This window comes from Thalassophryne amazonica, chromosome 7 (genome assembly GCF_902500255.1).
Source record: "Thalassophryne amazonica chromosome 7, fThaAma1.1, whole genome shotgun sequence".
Classification (NCBI taxonomy): Eukaryota; Metazoa; Chordata; class Actinopteri; order Batrachoidiformes; family Batrachoididae; genus Thalassophryne; species Thalassophryne amazonica.
In genome coordinates, this window is record NC_047109.1 from 107,723,568 (window position 1) to 107,748,699 (window position 25,132).

Below are 25,132 nucleotides of genomic sequence, written 5' to 3' on the forward strand. Positions count from 1 at the left end.
CCTTGATTCTTCGTGGCATAGATTCAACAAGGTGTTGGAAACATTCCTCAGAGATCTTGGTCCATACTGACATGATGGCATCACACAGTCCCCCATTCAACCAGTCTGTTTATTCTCCTTTGACATCCAACATCAACAAGGCATTTTCATTCACACAACTGCTGCTCACTGAATGTCTTGTTTATTTCGGACCATTCTCTGTAAACCCTAGAGGTGGTTGTGCTGAAAATCCCAGTAGACCAGTAGTTCCTGAAATACTCAAACCAATCCATCTTGCACCAACATCTGTGTCACATTCAAAGTCACTTAGATCCCTATTCTGATGCTCAGCTTTAGTCGTCTTCACCACGTCTAGATGCCTAAATGCATTGAGCTGCTGCAATGTGATTGGCTGATTAGTCAATTGTGTTAACAAGCAGTTGAACAAGTAAGTAATAAATATAGCAACATCATTTCATAGTGTTTTAATATTGCCATGAATGCAAATGATGAGCTGATTAACATGAATTTTACATCATCTGCTTGAGCAGTTGGTTGTGGAGATATCCCAGAAAATGTGTTTATTGGACAATATTTATTAAACCATCTGGAGATTCTCAGGTCACATCTGGAATCTGGAATCTACACAATGGAACCACCTTGGGTCATAGATGGCAACCACCCGTGCAGACAACTGGTACATCCCCACTTCTTAAAAGTAACCATCTATCTGCTACAGTTATGTGAAAGCTCTTCCAGGTGATTCTCAACCTTAAAGGCCAAGGACCAAGAAATATTTTCCATCTGCTGTGGTTAATTACAGTTTTCCGATCACATAAGGGGAAATTAATCAGATAATACTGCAAGGTGAATGTGAAAAGAAAATAGTAAATGCCTTTCCCTCTGAGTGGCATCCCCTGGGTACAAACAAGGTCATTGACAGACATTGCTGGTGTGCAAAAGCAGCACTTTAGAGGAAACTGAGCCAACTGAGACAACAGACTGCAGTGCACAAAGAGAACAATTTGCTATTTCACATTTTGACTAAAACAAAAAGACGTTTAAATATAGGGAAGAGAGAGGGTGTTGCCTTTCAATCAAAAATGTCTGCAAATCACATGTAAGTATTTGAATGAAGTAGCCACAAATGTGTAAAAGTATAACATTTGAATAAAACTGATAAATCAGTGTTAAACCAGGTCAAACTCTGGAGTATCAAAGTCATTAAGTGTCATAAGAGGAAACGTGTGTTGACCCCGCACATCATCATGTCTTTTTTTTATAAATAAATTCTTATTTTTTCCAATTAACCATCAAGCTCTATAACTGTTTAACAATCACAGAAGCCTATAAATCCCCCACAGTTGTAATCTGTCTTTGTTAGCTTTCCTCACTTGCCTTTTTGCACAGTCACTCAGTTTTTGAGAACTACTTACTCCACACAGATTTACTCTGAAGTGCCACACGGCTTCTATTTCTTCATGATTGAACTCAAAAACACAGTGTGAGTTGGAAATGTTTGCGGATTGACCCAATGTTTTTTCTGAAGAAAACTGGGTCTGAAAGTGATGATTCATTGAAGCGTGCGAACAAATAACGATGTCACGCATTATTTTATGTCTATTTTTATATCATGACATGAAAGCATTTTGTTTTGTTGTTGTTCAGTAACTTTGGATGTTTTTTTTTTAAATAACATAATTATACAAAACTGGTTAATTTGCATTTATTTCTGTACATAATTCAAAATTCTGTACTTAAAATACAGAGGGGCCTCATTCTGATGTTGACCATTAGATGACCGCCCTCTAAAGATTAAAGGAGTTTAAACATTTGCTTTTGTAAAATATATGTTGGTTATGCTAGTAACTTTGGTTTTGTTGTTGTTCAGTAACTTTTGATGTTTTTTTTAATAACATAATTATACAAAACTGGTTAATTTGCATTTATTTCTGTATATAATTAAAAATTCTGTATTTACAGTACAGAGGGGCCCCATTCTGATGTTGACCGTTAGATGACCTTCCTCTAAAGATTAAAGGAGTTTAAACATTTGCTTTTGTAAAATATATGTTGGTTATGCTAGTAACTTTGGTTTTGTTGTTGTTCAGTAACCTTGGATGTCTTTTTAATAACCCACTTATACAATACCAGTTCATTTACATTTATTTCTGTACATAATTCAAAATTCTGTACTTAAAATACAGGTGTGCATGTGCCCCATTCTGATGTTGACTGTTAGATGGCCTTCCACTAAAGATTAAAGGAGTTTAAACATTTGCTTTTGTAAAATATATGTTGGTTATGCAAGTAACTTTGGTTTGTTGTTGTTCTGTAACCTTGGATGTTTTTTAATAACCTAATTATACAAAACTGGTTCATTTGCATTTATTTCTGTACATAATTCAAAATTCTGTACTTAAAATACAGTGGTGTCACATTCTGATGTTGATCGTTAGATGGCCTTCCTCTAAAGACTAAAGGAGTTTAAACATTTGCTTTTGTAAAATATATGTTGGTTATGCTACTAACTTTGGTTAACTTTCAAATAAATCCAGGCAAGGCACCGTGGTCTTGTTAAAATTGTTCAAGGCTAATGCTAAGACCACTGAAAATGTCATTATGCATAAAGAATGATCTAATCTACATAAAGAGTTTGTTGCTCTATAAGAAAGCCCTCCGTGAAGCTAGGACATCTTTCTACTCATCACTAATTGAAGAAAATAAGAACAACCCCAGGTTTCTTTTCAGCACTGTAGCCAGGCTGACAAAGAGTCAGAGCTCTATTGAGCTGAGTATTCCATTAACTTTAACTAGTGATGACTTCATGACTTTCTTTGCTAACAAAATTTTGACTATTAGAGAAAAAAATACTCATAACCATCCCAAAGATGTATCGTTATCTTTGGCTGCTTTCAGTGATGCCGGTATTTGGTTAGACTCTTTCTCTCCGATTGTTCTGCCTGAGTTATTTTCATTAGTTACTTCATCCAAACCATCAACATGCTTATTAGACCCCATTCCTGCCAGGCTGCTCAAGGAAGTCCTACCATTATTTAATGCTTCAATCTTAAATATGATCAATCTATCTTTGTTAGTTGGTTATGTACCACAGGCCTTTAAGGTGGCAGTAATTAAACCATTACTTAAAAAGCCATCACTTGACGAAGCTATCTTAGCTAATTATAGGCCAATCTCCAACCTTCCTTTTCTCTCAAAGATTCTTGAGAGGGTAGTTGTAAAACAGCTAACTGATCACCTGCAGAGGAATGGTCTATTTGAAGAGTTTCAGTCAGGTTTTAGAATTCATCATAGTACAGAAACAGCATTAGTGAAGGTTACAAATGATCTTCTTATGGCTTCGGACAGTGGACTTATCTCTGTGCTTGTTCTGTTGGACCTCAGTGCTGCTTTTGATACTGTTGACCATAAAATTTTATTACAGAGATTAGAGCATGTCATAGGTATTAAAGGCATTGCGCTGCGGTGGTTTGAATCATATTTGTCTAATAGATTACAGTTTGTTCATGTAAATGGGGAATCTTCTTCACAGACTAAAGTTAATTATGGAGTTCCACAAGGTTCTGTGCTAGGACCAATTTTATTCACTTTATACATGCTTCCCTTGGGCAGTATTATTAGACGGTATTGCTTAAATTTTCATTGTTACGCAGATGATACCCAGCTTTATCTATCCATGAAGCCAGAGGATACACACCAATTAGCTAAACTGCAGGATTGTCTTACAGACATAAAGACATGGATGACCTCTAATTTCCTGCTTTTAAACTCAGATAAAACTGAAGTTATTGTACTTGGCCCCACAAATCTTAGAAGCATGGTGTCTAACCAGATCGTTACTCTGGATGGCATTTCCCTGATCTCTAGTAATACTGTGAGAAATCTTGGAGTTATTTTTGATCAGGATATGTCATTCAAAGCGCATATTAAACAAATATGTAGGACTGCCTTTTTGCATTTACGCAATATTTCTAAAATCAGAAAGGTCTTGTCTCAGAGTGATGCTGAAAAACTAATTCATGCATTTATTTCCTCTAGGCTGGACTATTGTAATTCATTATTATCAGGTTGTCCTAAAAGTTCCCTAAAAAGCCTTCAGTTGGTTCAGAATGCTGCAGCTAGAGTACTGACGGGGACTAGCAGGAGAGAGCATATCTCACCCGTGTTGGCCTCTCTTCATTGGCTTCCTGTTAATTCTAGAATAGAATTTAAAATTCTTCTTCTTACTTATAAGGTTTTGAATAATCAGGTCCCATCTTATCTTAGGGACCTCGTAGTACCATATTACCCCATTAGAGCGCTTCGCTCTCAGACTGCGGGCTTACTTGTGGTTCCTAGGGTTTGTAAGAGTAGAATGGGAGGCAGAGCCTTCAGCTTTCAGGCTCCTCTCCTGTGGAACCAGCTCCCAATTCAGATCAGGGAGACAGATACCCTCTCTACTTTTAAGATTAGGCTTAAAACTTTCCTTTTCGCTAAGGCTTATAGTTAGGGCTGGATCGGGTGACCCTGGACCATCCCTTGGTTATGTTGCTTTAGACGTAGACTGTGGGGGGTTCCCATGATGCACTGTTTCTTTCTTTTTTTGCTCCGTATGCATCACTCTGCATTTAATCATTAGTGATCGATCTCTGCCCCCCTTCTCGGCATGTCTTTTTCCTGGTTCTTTCCCTCAGCCCCAACCAGTCTCAGCAGAAGACTGCCCCTCCCTGAGCCTGGTTCTGCTGGAGGTTTCTTCCTGTTAAAAGGGAGTTTTTCCTTCCCACTGTGGCCAAGTGCTTGCTCATAGGGGGTCGTTTTGACCGTTGGGGTTTTTCATGGTTATTGTATGGCCTTGCCTTGCAATATGGAGCGCCTTGGGGCAACTGTTTGTTGTGATTTGGCGCTATATAAGAAAAAAGTTGACTGATTGATTGATTGATAACTGCACAGTATGTGAAAGTTCGGGGGAATTTAATATAAAGATGCATAATAAATCGTATATTTTTCAAATGCATGAAATTGGAAAACCAATGTAGTTTCAACCATATCTAGGACTGCTGTGTCATGTTAAAAATGCCCTCACCTTTTCCGTGGCTGACTTCCACAGTCCAGGTACAGTTTAATGAGTTGGGATACAGCTCAGGGTAGCCAGGCGATAAAATAATTCCTCCAGGTCCTCTGATATCCCCACCGCATGATGCTGAATAAAAAGAGAACATAATGAATGATAACTGTTGCTGAAAAAAAGAAAATTGTAAATGAACCAATAAATCCTTCACCAGCAGTCAGAGGATTGATTTAAATGAATAATTCATTTGAGTCATGTCACATCTTGTCCTGCTGTTTTATGAGTACCTGTAATTTTGTCAGCGCAATGTTTTTTTTTCTCTCTAAACCACCCTGAGACACTACTACCCAACACGACAATAAAATATTCATTAATACAGCTATTCATCTGCATACACACACCTTCTTTTATGTAATCAGTCAGGTAGAGATTTTCAGAAAACTTGGTAATCCATGAAAATAACTCTTAATACACAAGAACAGACACCAGCACATTTAGAGCGTTAGAGCGTCTCACTCCACTTTGGCTACATTTACTCGACAAACCTTGATGTGCAATTTTGATTTGTTTTGGACAGTATTTACATTTTTTATGTGGCCCATATCAATATTATAAGTTGCTCTGTGGGATAGGATTTGAACCGTTCTTCTTAGGCCCTCTATCCCATTGGTGCCCGTCCTTATCTCTGGATTCTGGAGCGTAAAATGGATGAGAGTCTATGACTCCCGCTGGAGAGGACACCAGTTTGACAGACAGGTAACATGACGCGGTAATTAAACCCAGGTCGGCATATTGGGAGTCCAACTCTGGTATATCCATATCTGTGCTTCATGCCATCTTTGTGCCCTTGGACAAAACACTTCATCTGTATTGTCCCAACCCAACCAGCTCTAAATTGGTACCAGCCTCTGATAAAGTAGTTCCTGTTATGGACAGGATTCCCTTCCAGTTGGAATCATATAGATACTCATCCGCTTCATGAGTTTTGCCTGCTCAAGAGGGAGCAGTGATCGCTGCAACAACGATCATTGATCCCTGTTGTGCTTACGGGGACTTGGAATAACAAGTTCTGCTCTGTGTGCTTCGACCACAGTCGAATTTGCCAACATTGGACAGTCGTAATTTATTTCCATATCTTCATGTAGCTCGAATCGGATCTGAGAAGATCTGATTCAATGTGATGTTTTTTTTCCAGTTACATATTCTTGATTAGGGATGGGTATCGAGAACCGGTTCCTTTCGGGTATCGTTAAGAAATGATTCGATCCACCGACATCAATAAGCTTTGTGCTTAACGATTCTGTTATCGGTCCTTCAGAGTGGCCGTTGTTTTGGCGGGTGTTTGTCAGGAAAATGATCATTGCTCTACATTGATTACAGACTCTGCAGCTGGTCCTTAATCAACTTCTCTGCAGCGCGGCTTTGCTTTCAACCTTGAACCAATCGAAGCGTGGTTCGCAGATTGAAGCAATGCTTCGGTCGATTGCTTCGTTTATTTCTTTCTTTCGCTTAATTTTCCCCCGCTAAAACCCTAAAGAGCATACGTCTGTGAGTATTATTTACATTTTCTATGTTAAACTGACCTGTTATGGTCTTCTGAAACAGTTGATAGATGTATTTTATAACTTAAAGACGGAAGCGATGCTAACGCATTAGCATGTCTATGGCATTTTCAATGTTAAAAGTTAGCATTTAGCAATTGCAGCCGTCATCACGTTCGGGTGCATTTGTTTTCAAATTGTAATATTCCTTAAATTTATTTTTGCTTATATATTAATAATCTAATGATTATTATATACAATTTTAGCGAAAGAGACAAAAATAACCTGAATAGAAACACAACAGAAAATATATACTAACATACATAAATAAATAAATACAGAAATAAGTGTTTCCTGTGAACACCTAGTGACTCTTACTCCTCCATTTCATCCCTGTCTTATTTAAGTTTAATGACAGTTTGTTTCGGTCAAACCATATTTTCAGTTTGTTAATTTCTTCAGTGATTTCCTCCAGAACTATCTGCCAAACTAGAAAACTGCTGCATCCTAGTAAGAGCAGAATACTACTGGAATGAATTTGAATAAGGAAAGTTGTATTTTTTTTCTCACCTAAATGGATTCAGCACTCACTCCAGTTTATTGTCTGGAATAGTCCCAGATTGCATTTCAGAGCTTCTAGAATTCAAATATTTTCGTGCAGGTGGTGTTGGGGGGTAATTTTGGGTTTCAGCTTTTTTTGTTTTTCACCACTTTCATCCCTGAATATGAGTTGTGATTCACTTTTGTGCGGATTAAATTTACTAACTGGGACTCCTGTCTTGTTGCGAGAAAGAAACGAGAATCATCCTCCGTTGTGTTCACACAGCTCCAAACGTTGCGCGGCTCTCTGACAAGTCAAGATAGAATGATAGAATTCAGTCTGAATTAATAACTTCAAAGTGAAACACAGTTTTGTTTATTTTTATTTATGTCCAGAGATCAAGGATACAGTGACTGATTTCATATTTATTTACTTTAAGACTCAAGGAAATACATAGAAAACCTATAAAGCCTACTTTTAGTACAAAATTAATGAGGTATCGATAAGGGAATCGATAAGGAATCGGATCGATAAGCAGAATCGATAATGGCATCGATATTGATAAAACCTTATCAATACCCATCCCTATTCTTGATAAGGTGGCACGGTGGATTTGTGTTTAGCACTGTTGTGTCGCAACAAGAAGGTCATGGGATCGATTCCCACCTGTGACCTTTCTGTGTGGAGTTTGCATGTTCTCTCCTTGTTTGCGTGGGTTCCTTCCAGGTGCTCCGACTTCCTCCCACCTCCAAAGACATGCAGGATAAGTGAATTGGAAACTTATAATTGACCGTGTGTGTGTGTGTCTGTGGGGGTGGGTGTGTGTGTGTGAATGAGTGTTTACTGGAATAGGCTCCAGCCTTCCCGTGATCCTTCAATTGTGTAAGCGGGTATAGAAAATGAATACATATTCTAGATGTAGGACCAACATGTGCCACTTGTGAGTAAAAGATGCAAATCCAGTCACATAGATGTGGCATTGTAAATGGCACCTTTGATTATGAACTCTGAAGTGTTTCCTGCTATCTGCTAAACACAGACAGTCATTTTACACTTTCTGTCAAGAAAAATAATTCATCTGGAAACCCATCGTGTAAGTGGTAACAAAGAGGATTGTTGTCTTTAAAAAAAGCAACTTAAGTAATATCACTCTTGTGCACATTTTGAAATTATTGCATAATTTACTACCAGAAACCTCTTTTTATCAGCACCAGAAGATAAACAAGCTGCCGGGAACCAAGAGGTTAATTGTAGATTCTTCTGAAGTTTCATATTCTAATTGGATTTTGTTGAAACTCCTACCCTCCTTCTCATGCTGTCAGTGTGTTTCAACTCAAAGGTCATTTTATGGAAAGGGCACTGCTTTTTAAAATGCATCATCCATGAAGTTTGACGAGACCTGTTTCTTACAGTGTAACTAAAAGTAGGGATAAAAAAATTGTATGATTAAAAAAAACCCTTTTTTTAATCATACGACGGACACATTTGAAAGAAATCTCAGAAAAAGGTTGTCAAACCTACAAGATGCGTCAACAGTAAAAACGAAAACCAACTTGTAGTCACAAGTGTAGTTTACAGAAAGTTATCTTCAGGGTTGAAGATAAACTGCAAATGCACATTCCCTGGTAGGGTGCAAAGATTCAGCTTGACGTTGCCACCTTTACTCAGGTGACGTCGGACTGAACCAGATTCTGGGCAGCAGACACGGGAGTGTGGATTGATGTGGTCGATTGGGCAAAAAGACATGCAGGAAGCTACTGTGTTACCTAATTTACTGGTTTGCCAGTGTAGATAGAATCTTGCAAAAAGAGCATTCTCCATAATTTATAGCAAGTCTTTAAAGTGACTGAATGGTACACCTACACTCCTGGCTACCAGCCACTAGAATGCAACAATGTTGGCAGCGTAGTGGAACAAGTGGTTAGGATGCTTTCCTCCCACTAAGAAGGTCCTTGCTTACATGCTATCCATGCCCCATTCTCCTTGTGCATTTGGAGTCGTGTCAGGAAGGCCATCCAGCATAAAACTTCCAAATCAACATGCAGATCCAACCCCGAGGAAAACAAGAGAAGTGAGAAGAATTTGGATTTTTCTGGTTGGCTGTGCTACAAAGCTCTCCAAGATAGTTAGCATGCATACAGTGGGGAAAATAAGTATTTGACCCCCTGTCAGTTTTGCATGTTTTCCCACCTACAAAGAATGTAGAGGTCTGTAATTTTTATCGAAGGTACATTTCAACTGTGAGAGACAGAATCTAAAAAAAAAAAAAAATCCAGAAAATCACATTGTATGATTTTTTTAAATAATTAATTTGCATTTTTACTGCAGAAAATAAGTATCATCTGCCAACCAGCAAGAATTCTGGCTCTCACAGACCTGTTACTTTTTCTTTAAGAAGCCCTCTTGTTCTGCAATCTTTACCTGTATTAACAGCACCTGTTTGAACTTGTTACCTGTATAAAAGACACCTGTTCACACAATCAATCACACTCCAACCTGGCCACCATGGCCAAGACCAAAGAGCTGTCTAAGGACACCAGGGACAAAACTGTAGACCTGCACAAGGCTGGGATGGACTACAGGACAACAGGCAAGCAGCTTGGTAGAAGACAACAACTGTTATGATTATTTATTAGAAAGTGGAAGAAACACAAGATGACTGTCAGTCTCCCTCGGTCTGGGATTCCATGCAAGATCTCACTTTGTAGAGTAAGGATGATTCTGAGAAAGCTCAGAACTACACAGGAGGACCTGTTCCATGACCTGAAGAGAGCTGGGACCACAGTCACAAAGATTACATTAGTAACACATGATGCTGTCATGGTTTAAAATCCTGCAGGACACACAAGGTCCTCCTGCTCAAGCCAGCACGCCAACGTCAGTTTGAAGTTCACCAGCGACCATCTGGATGATCCAGAGGAGGCATGGGAGAAGGTCATGTGGTCAGATGAGACCAAAATAGAGCTTTTTGGAATCAATTCCACTTACCATGTTTAGAGGATGAGAACGACCCCAAGAAAACCACCCCAAACGTGAAGCATGGGGGTGGAAACATCATACCCTGGGTGGTCTTCTGTAAAGGGGACAGGACGACTGCATCATATTGAAGGGAGGATGGATGGGGTCATGTATTGTGAAATTTTGGCAAACAACCTCCTTCCCTCAGTAAGAGCATTGAAGATGGGTCATGGCTGGGTCTTCCAGCATGACAATGACCCCAAAACACACAGCCAGGACAACTAAGGAGGGGGCTCCGTAAGAAGCATTTCAAGGTCCTGGAGTGGCCTGGCCAGTCTCCAGACCTGAACTCAATAGAAAATCTTTGGAGGGAGCTGAAACTCCAAACCTGAAAGATTTGGAGAAGATCTGTATGGAGGAGTGGAACAAAATCCCTGCTGCAGGAAACTACAGGAAATGTCTGACCTCTGTATTGGCAGACAAATGTTTCTGTACCAGTTGTTAAGCTCTGTTTTTGTAGGGGATCAAATACTTATTTTATGCAATAAAATGCAAATTAATTATTTAAAAATCATACAATGTGATTTACTGGATTTTTTTTAGATTCTGTCTCTCACAGTTGAAGTGTACCTATGATAAAAATTACAGACCTCTCCATTCTTTGTAGGTGGGAAAACCTGCAAAACTGACAGGGTGTCAAAAACTTATTTCCCCACTGTAGCTAGGGCAGCACAGAGGGCGGGCACTAAAGGGGTAAAATATATGTCGTATGTCATAATTTCTCTACTTCCGGGGACAGAAACACGGCACTTTCTCTGAGATTTTGGGCAAATTACACACAAACAAAATGAGAATATAAAGAAAAAGTGACGATGCGGTGGAGCATGTGTTGCCGTTTGTGTATGACCCGGAGCTCAAACATGTCAAGGCGGTTTTGCAGGCGAGAAAATGTAGCTACTCTGGTTAGCGCTGTGTAGTTAACACTTTTTGACACAATGTCTCCCATTTTCCTAATCTTCCCTTCTCCACTGGGAGCCGATAAAAACTGTTTCGCGACTGCTTTGGTGACTGCAGCCAAAAACAAAACAGTACACCATTTGTCCATGTGTAGTTATGCTGTGTATATATTGCGTAACGGGACCAGCTGTCCCTATAAGTGGTCAAATACTGCAATATCATGCAGGGTTCAAATGAGACTGCGCTGCCCTATTAGCTAGGACCTAAATAGGTCAAGCTGCCATTCACTTACCAGGTTTGTCAAAGTATTTAACTTTGCTGCTAGACTTTTGATATTTGTGTATGATGACTAGCACCCACAACACTGATAACACAATAGCCACAACAGAAGCCTATGTATATGTCAGCATGGCCATTCTGCTAGACTGCACATCTTTAATTCTACTCCCTGTAACTTCCTTACTGGAATTAAATTAGCAGTTTTCCCTTGGAGGGAAGTAGATGACACCACAAATATTGCTCAGTTACTTGTGTATTCAGTCACTGGTAACCAAGGTGTAATGTAGGAGATGTGTCTATTCTTGCTAATGAGGAAACATTAGCTAGAATGGGGATGCTTTCGTGATGGCTCAAAAAAAAAACCAAAAAAAAAAACCTGACCTTCAGTGGTAAACAACCAAATGTCTGAATGCTTTCCTCAAACCAGCAATCACCATAGACAGATATGAGAAGTAGAACTGTTGTGCATGTACATATTTTCAAACTAATGAATGCCAGATGATGTTTTTTTTTTTTGGGGGGGGGGGGGGGGGGTGTCACCGAGATGCTGGAGGATCTGCAGCTGCACACACCATCCTCCCTCTCATCTCACTCCTTTCACCCTTGGGCCTTCCAGTGAGCACAGCACATCAAGGCCTCAATCCTCACCCACCACACAAAATTATATCAATATTTTATTAATGAGTCAAAATTACATAAAGTCATTAAAAGTGGATGAGCACAGTTGGCTTAGGATCTACTTTAGAGACACCATAGGCAGACAGCCAAGGCATTTGGCGCCAGTTTAACACACACCTAGATAAGAAAGTGCTCCAAGATGTGAAAGGAATTTTCACAACCACCACTGGGATCAAACTGTACTGCTAGAAGATGCATCATATGCATGATCTGGTGCTTCTTGCCAGCTTGCCTTGTCTTCATTGTATTGAAGCAACTGAATACTCCACAATTATTAGAAGATATTTATTTGTTATTTCAGTCCTAAATTAATTACCCCAATAGGAGACCGTAGTCTTGTTTGAACCCTGCATCATATCGCAGGATTTGACAACTTATGGGGACCTCCATTTAATATATACACAGTATATACACACACTTCACACGGATAAATGGTGTATGGTTTGGTTTTCGGCTGCAATCACCAAAGCAGTCGTGTAAGGTTTTGTTTTTTTTTTTCATTTCCCAGTAACCAGAGTAGCTCCGTTCTCTCACCTGCAAAGCGGCCTCGGCATGTTTGTGCTCCGGATCATGAACAAACCGCAACACATGTCCACTTTTCCACTGCATCATCACTTTTTCTTTGCATTGAATTTGCCCAAAACCCCTTTGAAAATGCTGTGGTTTGTACCCTGGAAGCAGAGAAATTACATCATATGCGTCATATTTTACTCCTTTAGTGCCCACCCTCAAACGAGACTGCGCTGCCCTGTTGTCCTACAAGCAGCTTTGGCTTTAGTGGCCAGCAGGACTATCAGGATTAGCACCAAGCTCTAAATATTGTATGCAAACAAAAAGCAGCCGTTCCATATGCCTCCCTGAACAAACCCAGCCATCTCCCACTGCACCAACCACCTATTTTAATTAATATGTAATAATACAGATTTTGTTAAAAGATGTCAACATGCCCAAAATAGGAGTTTCACTGGTCCTCACCTTATTTAACAGAATTCAAAATTTAAAATCTGAAAATGCCGTAGTTTTTAGAGAAACTGACAGAAATTTGGCACATTCACTCACTCACCCAAATATTGACTTAGCTAATGAATCCATTACACCTGTGCTTGCCCTGCAAATCATAAGAGGAAAGGAAAACTGCACCAACACACAATGGCATGAAAAATTTTGTTGGTTTTCAAATCTACCAATGTTGCTTTTAACCCAGCCACAGAGGCTGCACAAACCAGTGCACTCTGAGTGCCGGATAACAAGCCTGAATATATGAAGGGAATTTAATCAGGAAAGGAATCTGACATAACAGCTATGACACATCAAACACACTGATAGCAAATTGAATTTCCAGACTGTATCAGCCGAGTCTTGAGTAACCAGTGTCTGCCATTAGTACTGCTGACCAGCAAAGTACCGGTGGAAACTATGCTGCCATTGAGCAAACAAAGCAAAGAACAGCGTGTCCAGAGGCAGTGTTGGAGGACGAAGGGTAGAACTGTGAGTATGAGAGTTTGAAATGTGAATGTTGGCATTATGATTGGTAAAGAGAGAGAACTGGCTGATATCAAGTAGCTATTCTGTGTGTGCATGGCTGAGTGGAAGTGGAGTAAGGCAAGGAATGGCAGAGGTGGGTTCAAACTGTTCTAACATAGTGTGTGTGGACGGGAGGAGAAATGGAGTATGGGTAATCCTGAAAGAAGAGTATATTAATAGTGCATTGAAGGTGAACAGTGTGTCTGACAACAGGAAGTGATACAGGAGAAACTGACTGGATGCAAACGTGGCCACAAGTGTGAATTACCCCTACCCCTAACACCCTAACCCTAACCGTACCCTTAAACCTAACTGGGGTTGAGTTATCTTGTTACTGCGTGAATGGGATGATACTGAATGTCATCAATGCATATGCTAGGCAAATGGGGTGCAGGATCTATAGTGCAGCAAATAACAAACAATACTTCACATGGTGATACAAGCACCAAATCCAGCACAAATTCTACTTAGACATTGGTCTTTTGAAAAAAACAAGCGGCCACTTGAATTTTTCAATAGGCGGTCACGTTGTGGTCATTTGAAGAATTACACAGGGGTTAAAATATAAAAATGCTCCAATTATATTGAAAACTATACCACATTATTTGTCTGATCATAAAGATTCCAAAAAGGTATAGTTTGGACTATCTATGAATGAATGTTATGGAGTTATAAGGTAAAAACCTTAAAAATGGTGACAAAGGTCAATTTCAGTTTGTACAGGGGTCAAAAGTTAAAGTTGCTCCAACTTTAGTAAAAAATGGTGTAAATTGTTGATTGAGCTACTTGGATTAATAAATGGAATAGTTTTGACTGTGCTGAATGCTTGGTCTCTAAAGTAAAGGTCAAATATTGTTGACGTCTATTGAATTCTATGACATGTAACACATGTTACCTCGTAACGTGATAACTAAGCATGATACATGGTGCAAGCTTTTCCTTTTTGAAACCCTATTAACTCAACCAATAATTTGCATCACCTTTGAACAAAATTGGAGCAACTCTAACTTTTGACCCCTGTACAAACTGAACTTTCTCACCATTCTTGTTGTTTTTACCCCATAACTCTATAGAATTCAGTCATAGATAGTCCAAACTATACCTTTTTGGAATCTTTACAATCAGACAAATAATGTGGTATAATTTGCAATATGACTGGAGTTTCTGTGAAGGCTCTCAGTTGTCCAGGTGGTTTCCATAGTAGAGAAGCTTGAATCTTCGACTGGACTGCATTGCTTGACGCGAGGTCATTTCGCTTCAAATCGCAGAAGCTTCCTCAGCTAAAATTCTTGCTCTGGTAGTCTGACTTCTGGTTAAGGGGGGGGGGGGGGTCTGTTTTATGTCAAACAGTTGTAACCCAGCCTTAACCGGGGAAGGGGTCTGAGACACGCTTTGTCCCCTGTTTACAATGGGGTACTCAGGTCAAAGCACTTTCAGTCTTTTATTCATGGTAATGAGTCACTCACATCATCAGGAGAGTCGTCAGGGGAGCCATCAGGAGAGGCGTCCGTCCCATCATTAGGAGGTACAGCTGCCCTGTCATTAGGAGGGTGCTAACTAGAGCACAACAGGTGCTAATTAGAGCTATTGTTTAGTCACTAGCCTATAGCAGTCTGCCTCTTGGTAGGAGGGGTCTGGTTAGGTTTAAAACTCCAGCTTTTGTGGCTTCTGTTTATTCTTCTTAGCTGAGGAAGCTTCTGTAATTTGAAGCGAAACGTCCTCGCATCAAGCAACCCAGTCCAGTCGAAGATTCAAGCTTCTCTACAATATGACTGGAGCATTTTTATATTTTGACCCCATTGTAATTCTTCAATTGACCCCTACGTGGCCGCCTATTGAAAATTCAAGGGGCCCATTGGTTTTTCAAAAGAGTAATATCTAAGGTGTACTTTTGCCAAATTTGGTGCTTGTATCACCATTTGAAGGATTCCTCTGCAAATATTCTGTTATCTGCTGCACTAGTAGGAGAAAGAAGACAACTGGTGATATGAGCCAATTTTAGAGGGCAAGTTATGTATGGGAACAGAGGTGTTGAAAAAGTGTGGAGCATTTACAGTGACAGAGACAAATATTGAAGGGCAGATTGAGGTAGGATTTGCAAGAAAGGATGGAAATGGTTGAGTGAATTTCACATCTTAAGGAGAAGGAGCACATGGTGATGTGTAAGACTCGAGTAACGTGATCACATGTGGACTCTGTCCTATGCTGGAGATATAACCTGAAAGAGTTTGGGGACTGCAAGTTGGTGGCAACGTTGAGAAAAGCTGGACCAATCTGAACTGAGGATCAGATGGCGGAATTTATAGGAAAACTGCTGTGTGAAATTCAGGGAGGAGATGAGACAGGGAAGTGGGTGGTGCTGAGGGGGCTCTGGACAAGTGGGCAACTACTGCAGAAGCGGTGTGGGAGACAGCTGGGAAAGTACGCGATTGTGGCACAAGGGAAAGAAGATGGGGCCTGTATTCACGAAGCATCCCAAGGCTAAAGTCATCCTAAGAAAAATCTTGGAATTCATCGAATTGTTAGACGTTTCTTAGAATTTTCCTTTGGTAGGATAAAAGTTATTCACAAAGCATTTTAGGCCTTCAGAGAGCTCCTAAGGTGCCAAACTGTTAAGAGGAGGGAGGAGAACTTTTAAGAAGCCTACAGACAGAGAGGAAGGAGAGATATTCTCTGTATATTCAATGGCAGTGATTCAGTAACACGTTACTGGCTTGACTGTGCAGGGATAATGTTTGTGGTTGATCTCATCAGGAATCAGCTTACTTTTCCCACCCAGCGTAGTAAGAGATGAAGGTCAACATAACATTGCGATACCTGACTACAGGAAAAACGTAAAGTGTATGTAAATTCTCTAACATTCATAAAATTATTACAGTTTTTCTCAGTTGCTAAAACTAAAACACTAACCCTGTTGTCTGAACCAAAGGAATCAGTTCCTCTTTTGGCAAAACCAAAAGCATTTTTCACCTGTTTAGACACAACTTGCCAACACATTTTCATTGTGATGCACCTGTGTTGCATCATGGTGAGCACAGGTGCAAAGGTCAAACACAGCTAAAGCACTGGTGTCACCAACTGAACACAACAACTCAAAACTGGTCACACTTGTGTCCAATGATGTGAGGGAACATATATAAGCCAGTTCAGAGAGCACTGGTTTGTGAGGCATGACAATGGATAGAAATCTGAGAGGAGTTTGTGTGAGAGGTGGCCGAAGTGGTCAGCAAAGACAAAGAAGAGCAATATCTGATGAAATCAGAGCTACTGTGATTGACCATGTTCTTGTCCACGGTATGAGCAGGAGGGAGGCCGGACAAAGGGTCCAACCACACATCAGCAGATTCACTGTGTCCACCAGAATCCCAAGATTTAAAGAAGAGAACAGAACTTTTTCTGACATGTAGAAGTTTCTGACATGTATGTAAATGTTGACATGAATTACTTTATGACTATATTATATACTGTACCACAGTATACTGTAAATAAATACATGTTTCAGTACATCACTGTGCAAATGTACTGTAGTATTGTAATGGAGGGTTAGTGTGTTTGTAGGCCTAGTATTCCATGTATATTTTTGTACTTTATTTTTACGTAGGCTTACTGTATAAAGTTCTAAATACACATGATTTCTGATTACAGTTTTTGTACTGTACAAGTGCTACGTGTAAATACACAGGATTTCTGTTATTTGTACTTTTTTCTATGTGCAACTTCTAAATGCAGACGTTTTTTGTTTTGCAACATGCATTTAGCCAACAGTGAATAATAAACATTTATTTCTACGGCTTTGTGTCCTGAACAATGTATTTTCTGTTTTTCTATGTAGTGTTCAGAGACTGCTCAGTAGTGTTTTTACTTTTCATCGATTTGGGGCACGATTTGAGAACATAGTTCAGTTTTGAGCACAGATTGAACGGTTTTGAGGTGAAAGTTTGATTTTGTAAGAAGATTCTGGGGTTTTGTGAATGTAGCTTGAAAATTGGGTTTTGTGTTCACAGTTCAGAGAAAAGGAGAGCAGCTTTCGAGAAATGTGTCTTAGCAATTGAGAAAAACTGTAATATCAAAGTAAGCGATGTTGTGCTGCAATCTCTGCTCTCGCTTTGTACTGCAGCACGTGCCAGCGCTTAATCACACTCCTTGCTTGTGCACACAAGGAGAGGGAACAACATATTAATCTGTTGGGCAATGCACTCCTAAGTTTGCCTCTTCCCTTATGGCATGATCCCGGGCCCCATTTTCCCTCTTAGAATAGTCTTATTCTCCTCCGCGAGCTGTTCTTATGTCCAGTTAATGCTTTTTGTTCCGTTTTTAGCCATCTCGTTTGTTGTTTTTATAAGGACAACAGCTGAGTCTCCATCCACCATTAATATCAAATACATAAAGTAGTAAAATTACCAGCATGAAGCTGTGTAACAGTCCATTTAATTTTGCTGAGTTTCATCATCATGATATTAAATTATTTTCACAATTACACCTTTCTCAATACTGTCCATTCATAACTAGGACCGCAAAGCACATTTGTTAGAGGACTGTGTCATACCTAGCAATGGGGTCAACCCTGCCTCTGTACAAACAAAAGTTTCTGTTGACTCCTTACTCAGAGTTGGTCTCAGACACTTCCTGGATCATTCTTAGGCTAAGATTCCTTATGATGCTTCATGAATACAGGCCCAGGAGTTCAAGAGATGCAGTTTTACGGAAAAAGAGGTGGGGAAGATTAAATTAAAGGCATATGTTGTGCTGAATGTGAAGTTGAACACTAGAGATGGAGAAAAAAAAACTTGTTTTAATTGTCCAGGGAGGGAACAACCCTCAAAAGGATGTGCAGCAAGTTAGGGTGATGAAGAATACAGAAAGAAATGTGCTGACAGCAAGGAGAGTGTTTTAAGAAGTTGGAGGGAGTACTTTGAGGGTCTCATGAATGAAGCACATGAGCGCAAGAGAGAGTGAGAGTGTGTGTGTGTGAGAGAGAGAGAGAGAGAGAGATGGTTGGTTGATGTAGAGTTAATAAGGAAGACTGGGGGATTAGCAAGGATGAAGTGAGGATACCTATGAAGAATAAGAAGAGTGGAAAGGTGGTGGGTAGAAATAACAAACCAGTGGAGACATGGAGATGTTTAGGAGAGATGGCAATAGAGTGTTTAACAAAATCTTGGAAAGCAACAGTATGCCTAGACAGTAGAAAAATGCAGTGGTACTTATTCATTTTAAATCTTGCAGCATGTAACTGCAGAGATATTAATCTTATCAGCCACAGTATGGCATTATGGGAAAATGTACTGGAAGCCAGCCTGAAGAGAGGTGAAAGTCTGTGAACAATAATATGGTTTCATGCTAGGAGAGAGCACTTCAAATTCAATATTTTGATTTTACAGTCGTGATGGACAAGCACGGAGAAGGCCAGAAGAACCTGAATTGCATGTTTTTGTGGATTTAAGGGAAGCTTTTGATGGAGTATCAAGAGGAGAGTTGGGCATTTTATACGCAAATCAGGCAGAGCAGAGAAGTTAGGGTTAGGGTTAGCATGATGACAGTCCAAGATCAAGGATCAACTCTGAGCCCTCCTTGGTTTCAGTGGTGATGGACAGATTGATTAATGTGATCAGATAGCTGCAGTTTCATGAAACTATGCACTTTGTGTATGACATTATGATCTCTTATGACAGTAGAGAGCAGGCTGGGGCAAGCCTGGAGGTGTGGAGGTATGTTCTTGAGAGAAAGGAAATGAAAGTTAGTCTGAGCAATACGATGAAAGAGAGAGAGAGAGGGGGGGGGGGGGAATGGAGTCAGCAATCAGTAGAGGAAATGAAGGTGAAAGAGTTTAAATAGTTTGGGTCAGCTTTTCAAAGAAACAGTGTGGTGGGAAAACAATAGTGTAGGCCAGGGGTAGGCAACCTGTTCCAGAAAGAGCCATGAGGGTGCAGGTTTTCTTTGCAGCCACTGACTCCACCAGGTGATTTTACTGATTAATATCACTTTGAGCAGATGGAATCAGTTAATCAGTGAAATCACCTGGTGGAGTCAGTGGCTGCAAAGAAAACCTGCACCCTCATGGCTCTTTCTGGAACAGGTTGCCTACCCCTGGTGTAGGCAGAGTGGAGAGGGTGAATAAGATTGGCAGGAATGATTTATAATAGTAGTGTATTTGCAAAAGTGAAAAGGAAAGTTTATAAAATGTGAGATGTAAAGTGAGATGAAATACTGTATACTGTTTGACTTGGAGACAGTGGCACTGACTAAAAGAAAAGAGGTGACAGAGTTTAAGATGCTGCAATTTTTGTTGGACATGGCGAAGACAGAGAGGATTAAAACTCAATATATTGCAAGATATATTGCAGGGATAGCAAAAGTAGGATAGTTCAGTAACAAAATCACAGGAGAGACATGCAAAGGATGGACGCAGAGGATGGAGCTGGGAGGCAGAAGGTGAAAACGAAATAATCTGTAAAGGTATCCAGCTGCAAAACCGTGGTCATGATGATAAAGCACCTCAAGCCCACTTACAATGGGGAAATATTGTCTCAAAAGAACATTAAAATATGTGCCATGTTTTTCCAGCATACAAGTCGCACCAGAGTACAAGTCGCATTTATCAATTCATGCAAGAAGAAGCAAAATGGATTAAATGGCTGTAGTATTCATTTACAAGGTACACATGTAAAGGAGCAGAGCTAACGAGCTAAAGTCACTATAAGGGCACAAAATGTGAGGAAACTGCTTCTTTCAGCCACTGAACAAATGTGAACATACAGCGTAATTTAAATGTAATTTAAACTGCTTTTTAGTACATTTATTTTCTTCTTGTTAAAAGAGCTATCCTTGTATTTTCAAATAAGTCCAAATAAGGTCTCTTCCAAATAGCGAAAAAAAAAAAAAAGTCCATCTTCATTTAATGGTAATTCTTCAGAACAAAGAACTTTTGTTTTTTCTTCTTTCTTTCTGTTCTTATTCTGGTGGTTCAGATGTCTCCTTCCTGAAGCAAAGCATCTTGGAACAGATTTACTCCACAACATAATTTTGAGTGAGAAGTGGGGCAAATAAGCCTGCACTGTGGCAGGGGAGGGGGGAGCAGTTGCCTCCCCCTCTCTCCCACCTGTTGAAGAAATGGACCAGCGGGCCCACCTCTCGGGTGGCTTCTCCCTCTGGATGGGCTCCCCTTGTGGATCCTCTCAACTATGGACCCGCCAGGACTAGGGATGGGTATCGAGAACCGGTTCCTTTCGGGTATCATTAAGAAATGGTTCGATCCACCGACATCAATAACCTTTTTGTTTAACGATTCCCTTATCGGTCCTTCAGAGTTGCTGTTGTTTTTGGGGGTGTTTGTCAGGAAAATGATCATTTCTTTACATTGATTACAGGACCTGCAGCGGGTCTGTAATCAACTTTTCTGCAGCGCGGCTTTTCTTTGAAACTTGAACCAATCAAAACAGTGATTTGCAGATCGAAGCAGTGCTTTGATCTGATGCTTCTTTGAGTCACAGTTTTTTTTTTTGCTTTATCTTTATTTTCCCCACTAAAATCCTAAAGAGCATATGTCTGTGAGTAATATTTACCCTTTTTATGTTAAACTGACCTGTTACAGTCTTCTGAAACAGTTGATAGATGTATTTTAGAACTTAAAAATGGGACTGATGCTAACGCGTTAGCATGTCTATGGCATTTTAAATGTTAAAGTTAGCATTAAGCAGTTTGCATCTCAGCAGTTTGTTTGTTGTCAATTTGTATTTTTTATTCATATATTAATAATAATTGCAACAATAGTAGTAATAATAACTCATCATAACTAATACAATAACTAATACATTCTAAAATACAATTTTAGAGAAAGAGACAAAAAGAACCTGATGAAACAAAACACAACAGAAAAGATAAAACCAACTAACAATGAAAATAAATAAATACATATAGAAATAAATGTTTCCTGTGAACACCTAGTGACTCTTACACCTCCACTTCATCCCCGTTTTATTTAGGTTTAATGACGATTTGTTTCAGTTAAACCATATTTTCAATTTGTTAATTTCTTCAATGATTTCCTCCAGAACTATCTGCCAAGCTAGAAAACTGCTGCATCCTAGTCAGAGCAGAATACTACTGGAATGAATATGAATAAAAAAAGTTGTTTTTTTTTTCTCACCTAAATGGATGCTGCACTCACTGCAGTTTATTGTCTGGAATAGTCCCAAATTGCATTTCAGAGCTTCTAGAATTCAAACATTTTCGTGCGGGTGGTGTTGGGGGTAATTTTGGGTTACAGCTTTTTTGTTTTTCACCAGTTTTATCCATAAATTTCTCCATTGAGGGATGAATAAAGGCTTTTCTTATCTTCTTATCTTATCTTAAATATGTCAATCGTGAGTCACTTTTGTGCGGATTAAAGTCACTAACTGAGACTCCTGTCTTGTTGCAAGAAAGAAATGAGAATTGTCCTCCGTTCTGTTCACACAGCTCCAAATGCTGCGCGGCTCTCTGCAGAGTTGAGTTGGAATTAATAAATTCAAAGCGAAATGCCGTTTAAATCAAATTACACCTCTTTACAAATGTTGTAATACAAACAAACTGCAATCGATCTAAACGTTTTTTCCTTCCAAAACGAGACGTCCTGTGCTGACGTGCAGCAGTCGACTGAGCTCAACTCAGAGGTACGGAGAGATATTCATGCCAGAATGTCTGAAAAGAAATGCTTTTGACAAAAACTACAGATTTTATACATTTTTATTTATGTCCAGAGATCAAAGATCCAGTGACCAATTTAAAATTTGTTGACATATAAAACCTGTAAAGCCTACTTTTAGTACACAGAAAATTCACAAGAGGTATCGATAAGGGAATCGATAAGGAACCGGATCGATAAGCGAATCGATAATGGCATCGATATCGATAAAATCTTATCAATACCCATCCCTAGCCAGGACCACATTTTGTGATCAGACGAGATTGTTTTGTTTGAGCCTTTTTCCAGAGCTCAGTCAGCAATTTTTGATTTTTCCTCTTCCTCATGTAACTGTGGATTATCAAACTGACTTTTTGAGCACAGCACTGACCTCTTGTGGATTACTTTCATTGTGGAACGTTTCCCAAAGTGAAAGAGTGGTCCAGTTAGAGTTGAGCCAGACACTCGTTTCAGACGAGTATCCGGCATGGATAAAGCATTTTTGATGAGTACGAGCATGATACGAGTAAAACTCATCAATATCCGTGCTCGTGCTGAAGGAAAATCCTCATTGGGTAACTGACTGTCTTCACGCTCTGTGATTGGCCAGTCACACACAGCGCCCGCCCCTCCATATACAGACACATCTCTGCAGCCAGACCTGTGCTCCACTCTCACACACACACAAACAGGGACTAATCTTTTTGTGCTTGGCTTGACTCTAGCTTACGTTGCTCTTTCTTCAGCTCGCCTCTATTTCGGCTTGTATGATATTTAATATTATGATATTTATTTTTTTAACTGTATGCTTGTTCGTAGTTTGGCTGGTGATATAAAGTCAGTTGGAAAACTTTGCTCGTACTGAACACGGTGCTTTTGAGAAGAATACAGTGAACAAGGCTGACATATTATTTCCGTTTGCCATCACTGGATGTTTGCATGAATCACCAAGTTCACACAGATCATTAAAAAATAAACACACATACACACATATAGCTGAACACACAAAGTAGCCTATATTAATATTTTTATTGTATATTGCTGCATGTAGTATCTGACACTTTCTCACTGCAGTTCATAAAAATAAATAGAATATTATAAATATTACAAGTGAAGCTTTATATACTGTATATGGGCTTTGAATACAGTAGATATTTTAACTGTTACATAGTGCACACACACACATACACTCACTCTCCCTCTCACACAGTCACTCAGTCACACACACACACACACATACACATACACTCCCTCTCCCTCTCACACAATCACTCAGTCACACACACACACAAACACACACACATACACACACCTTAATCAACATTGCTTAACTTTGTGTGGGAAAAAAACTGCCAAGAACGTTAGGTAATAAATTTTTTAAAAAAAAGGATAAAAAAATCAGTTTGATCATAAAATTAAAAAATAAAAAAGAAAGTTGTGTTGAGTATGACAACTCTTGTTCATGCATACTTAGTTCATAATTTTCCATTACACTGAATTTAAATTCTGAGGCTCTTCTGTTCATTCATACACTTAAGAATATTCATGTTCTGAGTTTATGAAAAACTTTTTTCGATAAATACTTCCTTTACTATTGTGATAAAAAAAACACTGAATCTCAATTCTGAGGCTGGTATGTAAATATTCATTCATACAGTTCATAAAAAACTTCTGTAAATAGTTCTCTTACTTTTGTGACCAAAAACATTGATTTGATTCTTAATTTTGAGGCTGTTCTATAAATAGTTTTCAAATAAACAATAAATATAGTAACTTCTGATCAATCCATATTAGACTTAAAATAATATACTGCTTTAAGCCCCACCCGTTTTGGTTAAACCACGCACACTTCTGGTTTAGGCCCCGCCCACTCTGAGTACAGAGGATACAGATAATTTAGATGGTTGAACAGATACAGATAGTGGTGTACTCACTCATCCCTATGTCCAATGGAAACTTATGGTATTTTCTGTTTTAAATCAGCTCACAGCAGCATTTATCCATTTACTGTTCACGTTGCTGTGGAAATTAATGTCTTTTCATTTGCGCTGTAACAACGTGCACGCACACACACAGACATGTATGTCTGCTACTGTGCGAATTGTATTTTAACTGGAGCGGATGTGAGTAAAAGCTCAATAGTAACACCATATAAAAAAAGCTTTAAGTGTGACCTGACTTGGTTTTAAACACGTGCTGAAAGTAGTCAAGCTCTGTTAGGAAGTTCCCACCTCTTTTGTTTTTTAAAACAAAGAGGCAGTTTAATGGTATGTTTTCCATTTCGAGTGTCAAGAAAATTTGTGGTGAGGTGCAGGACCTCTCAAAGTAGTAAAAAAAGACCTGAAAATATGCTGTGTGTGTGTGTGCATATATATATATATACGAGGTCTGTCCATAAAGTATAGGTCCTTTTTATTTTTTTCAAAAACTATATGGATTTCATTCATATGTTTTTACGTCAGACATGCTTGAACCCTCGTGCGCATGCGTGAGTTTTTCCACGCCTGTTGGTGACGTCATTCGCCTGTGAGCACTCCTTGTGGGAGGAGTCGTCCAGCCCCTCGTCGGAATTCCTTTGTCTGAGAAGTTGCTGAGAGACTGGCGCTTTGTTTGATCAAAATTTTTTCTAAACCTGTGAGACACATCGAAGTGGACACTGTTCGAAAACTTAAGCTGGTTTTCAGTGAAAATTTTAATGGCTGATGAGAGATTTTGAGGTGATACTGTTGCTTTAAGGACTTCCCACGGTGCGAGACGTCGCACAGCACTCTCAGGCGCCATCATCAGCCTGTTTCAAGCTGAAAACCTCCACATTTCAGGCTCTATTGATCCAGGACGTCATGAGAGAACAGAGACGTTTCAGAAGAAGTCGCTTTCAGCATTTTATCCGGATATTCCACTGTTAAAGGAAATTTTTTTAATGAAAGACGTGCGGACGGGTCCAC

At 39.5% G+C, this 25,132-nt stretch overlaps 1 protein-coding gene across 1 annotated transcript in view; it reads right to left on the reverse strand.

Annotated features, from left to right (window-relative positions):
* The window catches only part of LOC117514727 (CUB and sushi domain-containing protein 3-like), an 885,172-nt gene that overhangs the window by 520,756 nt on the left and 339,284 nt on the right, over window positions 1–25,132 (reverse strand). The window contains exon 19 of the mRNA XM_034175291.1: window positions 5,063–5,179. Within this exon, the coding sequence (XP_034031182.1) occupies window positions 5,063–5,179 (117 nt within the window). The remainder of the gene's footprint in view (window positions 1–5,062; window positions 5,180–25,132) is intronic.